This window comes from Vigna unguiculata, chromosome 5 (assembly GCF_037176805.1).
Source record: "Vigna unguiculata cultivar grain cowpea cultivar isolate G323 ecotype 2 chromosome 5, ASM3717680v1, whole genome shotgun sequence".
Taxonomy (NCBI): domain Eukaryota; kingdom Viridiplantae; phylum Streptophyta; class Magnoliopsida; order Fabales; family Fabaceae; genus Vigna; species Vigna unguiculata.
Window position 1 is genome coordinate 19,344,245 of NC_140796.1, and position 17,130 is coordinate 19,361,374.

Consider the following 17,130-nt stretch of genomic DNA (forward strand, 5'->3'; position numbering starts at 1 on the left):
AATTATTAAACAATGGTTTTAGAACCTGTTATTGTTTCTGCTATACTTGTAACGATGGACAGACCATTCTATAATCTTGGTAAGATATCTTATTTACGTGTCATCATTCGCTTAGTCTACATTAAGAAAATCTGGTCTCATTCGAACTATTTTGGTAAATTGTTCATCAGTAACTATGATTCATTCACATGATTCAACTTTGAGAGAAGCTTATCACCAGCAAAATCTGATGTGTGGACTACAAATGTAGTACGTAATGGACGAAAACTTTATTTTGAAATCTCGATTTAAGATAAAGGTTCTCTGTGCAACTCATGCATGTGCAACTCATGCAGTCTCCATAAAATCCTTACTTTCCACGTTTAACCTACTTTGTTTATGGTCTCTGCAGTAAAAGTATTTTGAACCACACAAGAAGAGGAAAAATTGTTTACTCAACCTACAAGATATCTTGTGCAGGTCCCTGTTTCTATAATAGAACGTCTTTAAATAGATGTTTCCTTCATTGTTGGTTCACCCAAACTGAAGATAAACCTTGAAGAGCCTCCAAAGAAATGAAGTTTACGACCTTTTTCTCTCTGTTTCTGCTTTGTGGCTTCACCTCATACCTTCCTTCAGCTACCGCTATTGTGTTGGACAGTGATGGTAATTTTCTTGATAATGGTGGCACATACTTTATCAGGCAATTTATACTTCAAAACGGGGGTGGAGTACATTCCGCAATAACGGGAAACGAAACTTGCCCTTTGTCTGTTGTCCAAAATCCCAGGTCTTCCGCTAACGGCCTACCCGTAAGAATTTCATCCCCGATCAAATTCCCGTACATACAAGAAAGCTTTATTTTGGACATTGGGTTCACTTTTGTAGCCCCGTGTGCTCCCACTCCATCTACGTGGACTGTTGTGAAGGGTGAGGGAGATCGTCACCCTGTTAAACTTACTGGCTACAACAACACAATAGTTGGTGGGTTTAGAATTAAGAGGGTTTCGGTTGACATTGGGGGCTACAACCTCTTGTTCTGTCCTCTGGATAGTCCTTGTGGCTACGTTGCAGTTGATCTTGATTCTAGAAGAAACAGGATTTTGGTGGTGACTCAGGAAGAGAAGGCTGCCATGTGGATTCAGTTTCAGAGAGTTAACCCATTACCTCCAACTGCAACTGCAACTGCACATGCATCTGCGTGAACTATACCAATGCTCTCCTAAAATGTCATGTGTAGTTAGTTTCTCATAGTGAGAGACAACTTTGTTCTAATAAGTTATTGCATGACTAAATAAAATAACTGAACCTTTTGTCTTCCATGTTTATAACGCTTTTATTTTAATTTAATTTATAGTTTTCTTGATATTATTTTTCCCAAATATTTGTCTTTATTTGAAAAACAAAATACTGAAATAAAATTTCCTTACTCACAGATATTACTGAAAAAGCACCCCTCTTACTCAAATATTATCTATTTAAAAACAATCAGAGAATAACGTTAAAAATAAATAATAAAAATATTTGATATGATTTTATTTTTGAGTTTTAAAGTAATTTAATAAATTAAAATGAATATATATATATATATATATATATATATATATATATATATATATATGATAAAATATAAATATTAAGTTTAGTTTGCTTTTTTGTAATAAAATAATTGATGAAGATTTACTAAGAAAATGCTATAAATTTTAACAATTTAACAAAAAAGAAATGTGACATTATTAAATATCGTATACTTATTTATTAAATAATTAAAAAAATAATTTGTGGTGAAATAGGCAATCTAGTTTCAAAAGTTAACGATGTAAGGCCCTATTCTTTTTCTGCCTTTAACAGAAAGGACTGCCCCAAATCTGATGGGCCTAAGAGCTGGCCCAAAGGATAAAACTGATCCTAGTTTGCCCTAACGTTTACGCTTTTACTCTTTAAGAGAAATCAGCCGTCACCTTACTTCCATCTCACAGAACGCTCTGCTAAGGTTTGCTCTAAGTCTTCTTCGAGCTAACTCACACCAGCTCCTACTCCACGTAAGTCATTCCTCAGCTCATGTTCCTTCTTTTCATGGTCTATGTTCACTGTTTACCATTAGGGTTTGGTAATAACCCATCCCTGTTTTTGTTTTACCGTTCATTCCACCTCCTTGGCCATCCTTAGGACTGTCGTGCTCACTGTGTGCGTGTCGGAGCGTTCTGCTAGCTTGTTTTCCAGGTACGGGAAGCTTGGGTTCGCCCTTTCTTTGAGTTATGACGTTTGTACCATTGTTTTACCGTTTTAAATATATGTGGTATGTTGATGTGAACCTGTGTATGATTATATTGAACCTTGGTAAATCTGTTGGGCGTTTGTGCACGAGAGAACAATGGTGACCTCTGGTTTTCTCGCCCAAGCGAGATTAACAGACGCTCGCCCAAGATGTTTCACACGAGCGGTCGCTCAAGTGATCCACGTTGCTCCTGAGCGAGCGAGCATCTCGCCTAAGCGAGAGGGGTCTCGCCTAAGCGAGATCCCGCGTGAGCTATTGTTTCCCTTTTTCGAGCCCTCGCCTAGGCGAAGGGGGCTCGCCTGAGCGAGACCCTTCAGCCTGAGCGAGGTGTTGGGCGAGGCAGTGCAAGGTGTGATTGTTTTCTTGGCTTTGTATGGATAATGTTTGCTTGGTTTTAAGTATTGTGCTGAAAGTTTGAGATGAATGAGTATGAACGAGTGGTGCAAGTCATGAATTGTGAATAATGGGTTGATATGAGTTTGGCATGAGATTTTAATGAAATGGTTGGTATAAAAAGAGGCATGATAACGAGATGAGTTGGAAATCCTTTATGCATGGATGGTTTATGATGAGTTGAAATGGGTTGGGCTTGGAACATGAAAGGCGTTGGCTTTAAAGGTTGGTACGATTAACGTATACATGCATGGTGAATATTATTTGGTTGTGTGATTATGTTTGGTCTGTGTTAGTGCGTAATACCTTGGAGTCTCTAGGTGAGTCTTTCAGGGTCGCGCTTCAGTGGTCGGGACATAATTCCATGGCCCCTGTTAGTGGGAGTCCATGGTGGTGCCCCATCTGTATAACTAGGTAAGGATTCAAGGTAAGGTTGCATCCTGACACTCTAAGGAGTCAGTTAGTCTCACCTAAAGCGGACTGACTCCTATGGTGAGAGTAGTAGGAGACCTGAAATTCATTAAGGGCTAACCTTGTGGTGAGGGAAATTGATTTATTGTAACATTTGTAACACATAGCTCGGGGGTGAGCAGTTCGGGGGTGAGCAGAGGTATCCACCACAAGTGCGGACATCCGCTGAATCCGACCAAGTTATACTATCCGAATGAGTCGAGTCGCGTCTTAGTGTATTGCTTGAGAAGTCATAACATGCTTGGTTGACATATGTGTATGGTATGGTGAATATATTTTGACTGTATGGATGAAATCTTTTGTGCTCTAGCTTACCCTACTTTCTTTGTTGTGTGATCTGCTGTGTGGTACTCTCTTTTGCGATGATCATCAACTTGTTGGTGTGAGCAGATGCGAGGAACACCCGTGGGCAACAGGGAGGTGGAGATTCCGCTGCATAGTCCGCGTGGACTGGTTTATAATTCCTTATGAGTTTCTTTAGGGCATGACCCCTGTATTTGTTCGTCCTTAGATTTATGTATTTTTGGTTGAACTCTTTATCTAGTTTTCTTTTGGGCATGGTAGTGTGCCTTGGGTTGTAAGGAGTTGAGTTTAAAACTCCCGAACTGCGCTATTATACTATTTCGTTGTGACGTTTCCTTTAATTACGATTATTAATTAAATGGGGTGTTACAAACGACGAGTATGAATAAATTAAAATTTAAATAAAAGATTACATTCTTAATTGGTTGAATTAAAAATTTAAGAAAAGATAATTTAAGAGTATATTAAATATATACAATGCTAAAACATTTAAATGCAGAAAATTTAAATAATCAATGAAATTAAAAATAAATTAAGTAATAATATTAAACAATTGAATGTAAGAAACTAATTAACAGAATATAAAAAGGAAATATATATATATATATATATATATATATATATATATATATATATATTAGTGTAAAATAGAATAATCAAGTAAATATATTTTTCAAATAATTTAAGAAAGTATACGAATTATATTATAGAACTAATAAATATGTAGAATTAATAAAAGAAATAAGAAAAGTATAAATTATATTGAAATGATACAAAAGATAAATGTGTTTTAAAAATGGCTAAACAAATAATAAAATTAATTTTAATTAGTATAAATTATACAATTGACGTGTAACTAATAATGTAATACACTAACACAAAAAGGAGCTTATAACATCTTGCAGTTAACGTTTGTTGAAGAGAAAGCATAAGTTAAAAGTGGCCGGTGGCATTTTTGTAAAAAATGCGTCAATTTTGACATTTGTGCAGTAATTACCTGACGTCCCGTAACGTTGGTTACTGAGGCGCCTGACATCCCTCAACCATAACGTTTGTTGCCCACGTTCTCGACGTCCTGTAACGTCGGTTTCTTCACTAATCAAACGTGCCTTAACATCAGTTACTACCAGAATCGACGTCCCCCTTCATAAAATCATTCCCAGCGCCACGAAAAACTAACTTTTCTTCTTCTCCACGAGCCATCTCTGCCGGCCAGCACGACCTCTGCAAGTGAGTTTTCGACCTTTAATCTTGTTGGGTTTTCATTTGTACACCGATTTAAGCATTTTGAACCGATTGGATTTCGTTTTGTCTCCCTTTTATATAAATGCAAGGTTTTCCCTCTTTGCACGCACCGTGAAGCTTTTCGCCGGTAACCCACCCTCCTCCATCTGCATCCTTGTGTTTGCTACAAGATGTTAGTTTTTCATTTTCCTCTGATTCATGTATGCATTTATTTTGTATATTTTTTTTCGGTTATTTTTTTATTACGAAAATTATGATTTTTGATATATTTGGAATAAGAGTTAGATTTATTATAAGATGTGTTGTATGTTAAAATGATTTTAATGTATATTGTTGATTTTTTTTGCTTATTTTTTATTTTAAATTTTATGATAGTTGATAAATTTAATTGATAAATTTGGAATAAAATTTATATTTATTATTAGATTTGTTGCGTGTTAAAATATTTTTATTTTTATTTTTTAATATTATTATTATTGCATTGTTATTTTATATATGAAGATTTATTATATATTTAGTTCACAATTTTGAGCGAACCTTAGTCCCCGTTTGAGATCTAGTATAAATGATTAAATTTTTAATCGTTTGTATTAGATCTTGAATTGTCCGATCGGACAGTTTGAAAAAATTATTTTTCATAATTGTTTGTAACGTGTTAGGTTTATGCATAAATTTGATAAAATTTCGATTGAGGCAATTTGTGTTGTTCTCTGGATGCATACTTGATTGTGATCATAATTGATCTCTTTCATTTTGTGTACTTCGAGACCAATGCGAAATGCTGTCGAAATTTTGTCAAATTTATGATGTTTGACTTCTTCGTATATGTGTTAGGAAATTATGAAAAATATTTTTTTCGAATGGGTAGGGCCTTACCTTGAGAGAATTAAAAATTTGAGATTGATGAAGTTTTTTACGAAAATAGTATGGATTGAAGCTAGATGAATGATTGTCGCATCAATGAAGAGTATGAAAAGGGGGTTTCTAACTTTTTGCAATATGCTCAATGTCAACACCCAATTTCGTCCGGGTGAATAGATTTATTTTCAAAAACAAATAAAAAAAATAAAAAATAAAAATAAAAACAAAATAAAAAAATGTGAAACATTATTTTCTTCAAAGATTTTTCAAACTTTAATTTTAGAAAAAAAAAGAGATGAAAAAAAAGAAAAAAAGGAGGAAGAGCCCAATTTGTTATTAATTTTCATGAGCCCAATAACTCAAATATTTTCTACTTTTGTACCTGATAGAGAAATTAATTATATAATAATAATTAGAAGCAATATCTCTTCAAATGGTAAGAATCAATATTATTAATTGGGATTGATTTTGTTCTCTGATTTGTTACTGATAATGATTGATTTTGTGCTCTGTTTGGCTGCGATTTGATCCCCATAATATGCTGGTATCATGACCAATTCCTTCCTTATATTGTTCATTACAATTAAGGCTAAGATTGCATTGATATTGCAAGGTGTGAGTATAAATACGCACTCTGTCAGAACTGAATAAAGGGGATTCTCTACACTTCTCTCATTCTTTTCCATCACCACTCTCATATACATACCTCCTTTCTGATCTCTCTTCAAAAAAAACGTATTGAAGGAGGTAGACAAAAAGAAGAAGAAAACATTCTCTACACCCTCTCTTCCTCTCATTACCACCCACACAGACACCTCTCCTCTTTATCTCTATTGGAAAAACAAACACAAATTAGAAAAGGAAGCAAAAACAAAAAAGAAAAGAGAAAAGGTGAGGAGTTGAAAATTTTTAAGGTACATCACTCTCAATTCTTTCAGCTTTTGATTTAGGATTTTTCTTCAATTTTCATTCTTTTTTTTAATCATAAAAAATATTTTTTCCCCTTTATTTATTGTCTGCCCGGCCGCTCGCGTCGCATGACACCAATTTTAAAATAATACCAAATAGTAAAACTTTAAATAAAAAAGTTTTCAAAATTATAAAAAGAATCAAATAAAAAAAGGTTCTCAAATAGTTTTTCATAAAGAACTACGTAACCCTGATTCTCCATTCACATGGAGATACGCAGGAGCGAGGATTAATCCTCGTCGGGCCCAAAAAATCAAAAAAATAGTTTGTTATTTTTTTGTACATTCTTTTATTAATATTTTTGGGAAAAATTAAATATTTTGAAAAAACCACATAAATTTTGCACATTTAATTAAAGGTACCGTCTTATGACGGGCGTTGTGGGGGTGCTAATACCTTCCCCACGCATAACCGACTCCCAGACCCAAAATCTGGTTTTTCGCAGACCTTGCTCTTTTTTATGGTTTTCCATAGTTTCCTATAATAACTATGGTGGCGACTCCGAACTCTGTTTTTACAAATTTTATATTTTTGGTTCATCGTCCCGTCGCGATTTCGGTTGTGACAGATGGTGACTCCACTGGGGATGCTAGAGAGTCAGACCATTTATTTGGATGTGCAAAATTGATGTGGTTTTTCTTCATATATTTTCTTTCTCATTGTTTTTCTTTTTTTCTTTTTTGGGTATTTGTATTTGTATTTTTTTTATATTTAGAATAATTGTATGTGTATATTCAATCTTCTTTATTTTTGTATTTGGATTAATTGCCATGTTTGGGTTTGGGTATACATTGTGTTCTCTCTTCACACACACACACATTTTATTCATTACATGAGTGCGACCCTATACCCGGGTCTGAGTTGCTTAGAATTATAGGGGATTGTGTAGCAGTGTCACAGTGGATGTACTTCCCAAGTGGTCATTGTGAGAACCCCAGCTAGAGTTGTTTGCTTCATTGGTACTCCCACTTCTTGTTGTTTACCAACTGTTGTGGGAAATGTCATGAAGTGGGCCATAGCTCTAGTGACCTTGATATTTAGGTATTAGGGAACTATCCTTGTGAGTACATATACTTTCCCTTATAACTTTAAGCATCAAACCCATGTTAAATAGAGACACTAAAAGGAGACTATTTGCGTCCTTTATCCTCATCTTTCCTTGTATGTAATATTAAATTCATCACAATCACGCCATTATTAGCCATAAACATACATTTCATTAGCATCATGTGAATAAGTGCCCTGTGAGGCACAAACATGCATGTCATTCCATTTTGTGGTTATCCAAAGATTCAAACACACAGCATGCATAGGCATAAATTTTGGAAAATAAACAAAAAAAAATGCACTAAAATAAAATTCAAATTGTTTCCCATTTTGCCTGTCACCAAATTCTTGGAATCTTTCTCATTAAAAAATGAGAAAATAATAAAACATTCTTTGGTCAAATCAGTGGATTTAATAAGGAAATAGAATTTTGTTTGTTATCATTTCTTTTGAAATACCCATCTAATCTTGCATGCATGAAATTGTTCAAATCTATTTCCCTATCCATCTCTCTTCCACCATAAACCTTGTTTCCATTTCCATGGAGGATCATCATAAACGGGACACATACCTTAAAATGATTTCAAGAAACTCTCTGAACAAAAAAAAAATACAAAGGGATAAAAAGTTCGCTAGACTAACAACTTTGAAGGACAATATAGGCAAAAAATAAGACAAAAAAAAAGTGAAAAAAGAGAACCAAACAAGGGGCATCCTGTAAGATGAAAACAATTATTTTCCTGTGAATTAATTTTTTTTTTTAGAAAAAACAATCATGTTTTGAAATGATGTGTGGCCATGTTTCTTTATCCAAAAAAAAACAAAAGTAATTATCCTTTGCTACCCAATTTGAGCCTTCCAAAAAATTTCTTTCAAATTACCCTAAACAAGGATCACCCTCCCACTAAGGGTTGACATAATGTTTGCATTTGTTTCATCCGACTTGTAGTTCACCAATACAAAAATATCAAAAATAAAAAGAAAGAAATGACATGGTTATATAGAAAAAAAAAAGCAAAAATTTAAAGAATGAGAATAAAATGTCAAAATATAGAAAGCAAAAGAAAGGTGAACGAAATGAAGTCAAATAAATATTGAATGGAACATTATTCAAAGATCCTTGTTTGAAACAACCCTCACATCACTTGTTTGGGCCTTTACTATCATTCACTTCCATACCCCTAGCCTTGGCCACGATACAAGCCTAATAAAGTCCACACAGATCGAAGATTGGTTGTTATCTTTCGAAGGTTTTAATTTAGAAGAAAAATTAGATTTGCTAACAGGTTTGTTCTATAAAAAAGGTAAAAAAAAGATTGAAAAAATGTGTTCAGAGATTTTCTTTTAAACACTAGGGCAGATTATGTATGGTTGACATGTTTTCAAAAGTCCAAAATTAGCATGGGCAATCAGGCAATTAAGCTAAACTTCGGTTGTCCCCTTTCAATTCATTCTTCATGAAATTCCATTTTTTCTCATACAGTATCCTCCACTCTAAGCCTAAACCTTGACCAACCTTAACATAGTCCATCTTTATCAATCCCAAACCCAAACTAGGGCAGTCACTTTGTTTGTGATTCATATATTCCCATCATTCATTCTGAATTTGGGCATTTATTTACATTGAAGACTCTGATCACATTAGGGGCAACTTGTGAAGACCCCGTCATTTTCTTAATCTTCTCATTTGGAAAAGTCAAACATACTTTTGCACCCTAAGACCATCCTAGTCTCTCATACTAAGGCAAATTTTTGAAGTCCCTGTCATTTCCTTCATACCATCAATAACTAGGGAAAGCCCAAACACATTTTGTGCCCCGAGACTAATTCAAATTGGGGCAACTCCCTAGTTAATCTTCATCACCTCATCCAAACCTTTTCAAGCCCTTGGCAATTTCATGTATGTCATTGAAATAGTGTTTCAAAGAAATGATGAAAAAGTGTTTGTTAGTAAATTGATTAGACCAAGGAAATGATTTAGATAAAAGTAAAAAAAAATCAAAGTAGAATGACTCCATGAATTAGAAATAACAATGAAATGGGAATCAATTCAAATATCGTTTTCAAAAAAATGCAAAAGAAAAATTCATACATCATATCAAGTCATGCATAAATGAGTAAATCATCTTTTTGCATAAAGCAAATTTCACCTATGCATCCATGTATCCATGCATCCATGCATGCATCATCGTCTAAGTTTGAAAAGAAAATCATAGCATGTCATACATAATCAATGATTCATAACGTGTACATATGCATAACTCCTCCAACATTTCTTAGATTTATGAAGAAATGAAAAAATGAAAAAATAGAGCAAATTTCACTCATGCATTCACACATCCATGCAAGCATATCATATAGTTTCAAAAAGAAAATCATAACATTTCATGCATCATCAAATCATCCATCATACTCCACAAAATCATTTCAAAAAAAAAAGAAAAGAAAAGGTCAGCAATGATAATTTTTGTTTAAAAGTCTAAAAAACGTTAGGCATTCACTTGGTGTTTGTCGACAATACAAAAGCAAAATTCAGGTTCTCCTTTTATACATCAAGACCATCTGCAAGGCAATGGTCATTGATTCCTTTGTCACATTGAGGCCCTCTGCGAGGCAATGGTCATCGATCTCTTTACATCAAGACCCTCTGCGAGGCGATGGTCATTGATTTCTTTTGTCACATCGAGGCCTTCTGCGAGGCAATGATCATCGATCTCTTTACATCAAGACCCTCTTCAAAACAATGGTCATTGATTTCTTTTGTCACATTGAGGCCCTCTGTGAGGCAATGGTCATCGATCTCTTTACATCAGGACCCTCTGCAAAGCAATGGTCATTGATTTCTTATGTCACATCGAGGCCCTCTGCGAGGCAATGGTCATCGATCTTTTTACATCAAAACCCTCTGCAAAGCAATGGTAATTGATTTCTTATTTCACATCGAGGCCCTCTACGAGGCAATGGTCATCGATCTCTTTACATCAAGACCCTCTGCAAAGCAATGGTCATTGATTTCTTATGTCACATCGAGGCCCTCTGCGAGGCAATGATCATCGATCTCTTTACATCAAGACCCTCTGCGAGGCAATGGTCATTGATTTCTTATGTCACATCAAGGCCCTCTGTGAGACAATGGTCATCAATCTCTTTACATCAAGACCCTCTGCGAGGTAATGCTCATTGATTTCTTATGTCACATCGAGGCCCTCTATGAGGCAATGGTCATCGATCTCTTTACATCAAGACCCTCTGCAAGGCAATGGTCATTGATTTCTTATGTCACATCGAGGCCATATGCGAGACAATGGTCATTGATTTTCGGATCGGGACCCTCTACATTGTAATGGTCATCGAATCCTTTAGATATAGACTCTCTCCTCGGGATTGGTCTAATCTCTTTTTCAAAAAATCAAAGTACAAAAAGAATATGGTTTGTCAAATCGTGACCCTCTACATGGTAATGGTCACTGAATCTTTTGGATATAGACCCTCTTCTCGGGATTGGTCTAATGTTTTCTCAAAAAGTCAAAAAAAAAAAATTTTGGATCGGAACCCTCTACATGGTAATGGTCGCCGAATCCTTTGGATCTAGACCCTCTCCTCGGGATTGGTCTAATTTGGTTTTTTCAATAAATAAAAAAAAAACAACAAAAAGAATTAGTGTGTCAAATCGAGACTCTCTACTTGGTATGGTCAAGTTTGTCTTCAAATTTATCTTCTTTTGAAACCCGAACGAAATTAGTGTTTTTATCTTTACTTATCTTTTATTACAATAAAATGAAAAGTCAAATTTTCATATTATCTAATAAAATCTAAGTAAAGAGGGGCAGTTGTCAACATCCAATTTCGTCTGGGTGAATAGATTTATTTTCAAAAAAAATAAAAAAAAATTAAAATAAAAAAATAAAAAAATAAAATAAAATAAAAAAATGTGAAACATTATTATCTTCAAAGATTTTTCAAACTTTAATTTTAGAAAGAAAAAAAGAAAAAAAGAGAGATGAAAAAAAAAAGGAGGAAGAGCCCAATTTGTTATTAATTTTCATGAGTCCAATAACTCAAATATTTTCTACCTTTGTACCTGATAGAGAAATTAATTATATAATAATAATTAGAAGCAATATCTCTTCAAATGGTAAGAATCAATATTATTAATTGGGATTGATTTTGTTCTCTGATTTGTTACTGATAATGATTGATTTTGTGCTCTATTTGGTTGCGATTTGATCCCCATAATTTGCTGGTATCATGACCAATTCCTTCCTTATATTGTTCATTACAATTAAGGCTAAGATTGCATTGATATTGCAAGGTGTGAGTATAAATACGCACTCTGTCAGAACTGAATAAAGGGGATTCTCTACACTTCTCTCATTCTTTTCCATCACCACTCCCATATACATACCTCCTTTCTGATCTCTCTTCAAAAAAAACGTATTAAAGGAGGTAGACAAAAAGAAGAAGAAAACATTCTCTACACCCTCTCTTCCTCTCACTACCACCCACATAGACACCTCTCATCTTTATCTCTATTGGAAAAATAAACACAAATTAGAAAAGGAAGCAAAAACAAAAAAGAAAAGAGAAAAGGTGAGGATATACTGAAAATTTTTAAGGTACGTCACTCTCAATTCTTTCAGCTTTTGATTTAGTTTTTTTTCAATTTTCATTCTTTTTTTTAATCATAAAAAATATTTTTTCCTCTTTCTTTATTGTTTGCCCGGCCGCTCGCGTCGCATCACACCAATTTTAAAATAATTCCAAATAGTAAAAATTTAAATAAAAAAGTTTTCAAAATTATAAAAAAATCAAATAAAAAAAGGTTCTCAAATAGTTTTTCATAAAGAACTACGCAACCCTGATTCTCCATTCACATGGAGATACGTAGGAGCGAGGATTAATCGTCGTCGGGCACAAAAAATCAAAAAAATAGTTTGTTGTTTTTTTATACATTCTTTTATTAATATTTTTGGGAAAAATTAAATATTTTTGGAAAAAATTAAATATTTTGAAAAAACCACATAAATTTTGCACATTTAATTAAAGGTATCGTCTTATGACGGGCGTTGTGGGGGTGCTAATACCTTTCCCACGCGTAACCGACTCCCGGACCCAAAATCTGGTTTTTCGCAGACCTTGCTCTTTTTTATGGTTTTCCATAGTTTCCTATAATAACTATGGTGGCGACTCCAAACTCTATTTTTACAAATTTTATATTTTTGGTTCGTCATCCTTTCGCGATTTCGGTTGTGACACTCAAGAACACGCAATCTCTGTTAATGGGACATATTTTTGTCCTTGTGTTCGTTGTCTTAATCAAATACGTCATGACTTAGACATAATGCGTGATCATCTTTTCATCTTCAGTATAATGAGAAGCTATACACTTTAGACTTGGCGTGGAGAAGTATTAGACAAGCCTACGACATCACGAGGAATAGATTATGAAGACCAATGGATGAATGATCGTTTAGAAGACATGGTATGTGATGTTGGAGAAGAAGGTGTTATCTCACATGGGCACCAGATGGAGGGACTTCAAGGCAAGGCTCACACGTTTATCTGTGTTCAGAGACAGACAACATGATACTCCTTGTATAAAGTAATCAATCTCTGAGGAGGATTGGATGCATTTTCGTGAATGTAGAGAGTCCGAGGATTGGCAGGTTTGTTTATGAAATTTGTTTATAGTGACACTAGTCATACATTTTTGAATTAAAGTTAGTAAATAATTTTATGTGTGTGATAGGAAAAAAGGACAGCAGCCCAAGAAAGAAAAAGGCTTAATGATACACCGCACGTATTCTCTAGAGGTGGTTATGCCTTATTAGAGAAAAAAAATGAAAAAGTCTCGTGTGCAAGCCTTAGGACTTGAGTCCCCTGACAAAGTACCTACAATTCCTAGGTACGAGCTGTGAAAGGCTGCTCAGACTAAGTCTGATGGGATCATGACATCACAATCAACTAAAATGATATTTGGAAGAATAGTAAGTACATCCCGTATTTGACACCCATAGTTCATATGCTTCCTCTTTATGATTAAACTTGTTTATGTGGTGCAGGATGAGTTAGTTGAGCAAGAGACCCAAGGTTCATTTGTTGGTCATGGTTGGGACGATATACTAACAACAGCGATTGGAAAGCGAGAGCACCCAGGACATGTTCGTGGTGTTGGAGGTTTCATTGGTCTTTGAGATTACTTTGATTTAAGAGGCCTTGAGGAAGATGGAGCAACAAATGGAGGAAAAAATGAACCAACGCATGGGAATTATGGATCAACACTTCATGGAACAACTTCAAAAACAACAACAAATACAAAGAGCACTTGAAGAAAAGTTTTATCCATGCAGTAGTAGAATACGGAGATCCCCACTCAAGCTCCTACAGGAAAACGTGTGAGCACAAAAGGCTCATGCTCTGCTACAGATCATATTGACTACACGAGTTAGTATAAGCTATTGGTTTATGGAGATCCTCCGCACGAAGTGGCCATAGGAAGACAACTTCAAGGGGGGAGACTATCCATGGTGTTCCTCTACTGCACCAGTACGCGCGTGTGACAATTGATGAAATTCTAGATCCCCATGCTCAAGTGCCTTTGCCAACTTAAGAAATCCAATTCGTTAGGGAGGCTTTAGGCACATTTATAGCTTGGCCTAAAGCATTGATGATGCCATACTTTGGCCCACAAAAGGTAATATGGCATCATATTCTTAGTAGTTCAATTTTATAATTTATAAATTTTTTGATCTTATACCTTTCAAAAATCTTTATTTCAATCCACCTATCCTGAAAAGCAACATGTTAGGCGTCAATGTGTTATACGTGAAGATGATGACATGGCAAAAGCAAAAGATGACGTTGCAGAAGACAAGATGTTAAATATTTAATTTTACAACTATGGTGCATGTAAGATATTTTATTGTATTCCACATTTAGAACTTGAAATTGATATTTTTTAATTTATACCTAACCGTTTTATTGTAGGTACATGGACAAAGTAATTGTGGAACAAGGTCGAGCTTCCATGTATGGATTCATTGAACCTCGGACAATTCAAGCTTCTAGAAACTCACTTGATCCCGTGAAAAGTTATTTGCAAACATGGATGGCTGCGTTAAATAGAGATATTTACATTGCACCGTGAAAAGTCCCACTCTTGCATTTAACTAATCCACTACAAGGTTAAATGGTATGAATTTTGCTTCATGTAGTCAATATCAACAAATACGGATGAGAAGTTTCTAAAGATGGAAAATGAGCTCATAACTCTTAAAAACCAACTGCAAACATGGGTTGCCTACATTGCTTCTAGAGATGACGTTGCTGACCATTTTGCTGTTATGGCTGCTGGTTTGGTATATACTTCGGTTAATGAGGTAAAATTTAATAGTTTATTTAACAAATTACATAAGTTTATTATGATACACATATGAATTTGAATAAGTTATAAGTTTTTTTTATTCCAGGTACCCAATGTTGGAAGTGGTGCTCTATCACCTATTGGTATAAGAAGATCAAGCGGGACAAAAAAGACAAGTTAGGAACATAGCTATAGAAATTTAGCAAAATGTATTATAATAATGTTTTAGATTTTTTTTGGCTTTTGTTTTGAATGTGAAAATTTTTGGATGGGATTTCATAATATCAACTTTTTAAATATGAAATATGAATTATGAATGAAAGTATTAATGATCAAGATGTTGTCTGTGATGTTTTTAATTTTATGGAAAACAGGTTCAATAATAATGGAAAGCAGGTTACATAAAAATAATATTAAAAAAATCACATTCAAATTATGGCAGTTGAAACGTCGTATAACGCATTCGTATAGTGCAAATAATGGCATTTCTAGGTGTTGTATTTCGCATGACAATTCTTTAAAAATAAACAAATTAAGACGGTTTTCACTGCCATTATTTGTGCACAAAATACGGTAGTTCAAACTGCCATTATTTACGCAATGCATTTAAGGGCAGGTGTTATGGTGTTTCGTCCAAGACCGCCATATTATTCATTGTGGCGGCATGATATATGGCAGTATCAGCACCCGCCATACGTGCAAAATATGGTAGACAAAACCGTCATTTTATACCCCAAATAACCGTTGTATTTAACAATTTTTTGTAGTGTTTAAACAATGATAATCATGCATAATGAATTTGTATATTATCTTTTTAGCGCTTCAAGAATCCATCACCTTTATCGGAAGACACTATCCAAACACTGAGACAAAAGTGGGCAGCATATTTATTGGAACAATGGAGTTAGGCCCTAAAACATTACAATTTTATTTTAAAAACTTTGTAGAACAATTTCTTGATGAATGTTTTAGTTTTGTGGTAATTGTAAAAGTTTAAACAACTTTACAATTATGAGTGAAAATTACCACGTTCCTGTAAATGTTCTGGGAATTTTCTATTTTTCAGGTGTGGGAATATGTAAATACAGCCAAAATTTAAAAAAAACTGCTGAATTTGACATTTGTCCTTGCACTGACAAACGTCAAGGGACGTCAGCTGTAGCACTACCTAACGTCTCTTGACGTCTGCCAGTGCAAGGACAGACATCAATTTCAGCCTTTTTTCCCTCCTGTTGGCGCGAGTTGAACGTCGGGTGCAGATATAACTAACGTAAAGGGACGTCAGATTCTTATTTTTCGACATTAGCTGACGTCAGTTTTTTTTAGACGTTAATTTTAACGTCACCATATATGATGTTAGTATTTTTGTAGACGTCAAAACTTTTTGTGTTAGTGGAATGTGAAATTACAAAATATTATATCTTACAAGAAAATCTTCAATTAGAAACCAATTTTAGAAACAAAAAAAATCAATAGTCATTATAATGACCAGTTTAGATACCAATTTAAAAAATTAAAACTTATTGGTTACTAAAATAGTCACTATTATAAATAAAAAAAGAATTATAATTGATCACTAATTAATTACATACCAATTTAGAAATTAAGTAATTTTGGTAGGCAAAACCTAGGTAGCTAATTTTAGTGACTAAATTTGTAATATAGAACACAATATATATATATATATATATATATATATATATATATATATATATATATATATATATATATATATATATATATATATATATATATATATATACACACACACTAGGAAACTAAAAATCAAGTGACATGAATTTTAATTTATTGAGAATTGGAATTAGTTTCTATTTGAAACGTTGGTCCAATTTAGTCCCAAACTTTATAATTGTGTGAATTTAGTCATTTCAATCAAATTTAATTTTGTTAAATTTATTTAATATTTCAAACGCATTTCATGATAGTATTTGAGTTGTTTGCAGCGTTTGACACATTTTCTTTCTTCATTGTTAGCTAAAAAAATATCATAAAATACATTTAAACGTCAAATAAACTTAATAAAATTTGATTAAAATAATTAAATTTACGCAATTTTAAAATTGAATAACTAAATTGAGTCAAAATTTTGAAGAGAACTAATTTAATTTTTCATTGAAAGTTGGGTACTCACAAACATAGATGTTATCTGGAAATAGAAAATAATGATTATTGCAATAAAGAATATAATATAATATAAAAG

The 17,130-nt window shown here is 33.8% G+C and overlaps 1 protein-coding gene across 1 annotated transcript; it reads left to right on the forward strand.

The window, feature by feature from the left end:
• Positions 1-500: 500 nt before the first annotated feature.
• LOC114184445 (kunitz-type trypsin inhibitor KTI1-like) lies at positions 501-1,301 on the forward strand. Its single transcript, XM_028071754.2, has one exon. It carries the CDS (start codon positions 555-557, stop codon positions 1,182-1,184), a length of 630 nt encoding a protein of 209 aa, XP_027927555.1. The 5' UTR covers positions 501-554; the 3' UTR covers positions 1,185-1,301.
• Positions 1,302-17,130: the final 15,829 nt, after the last annotated feature.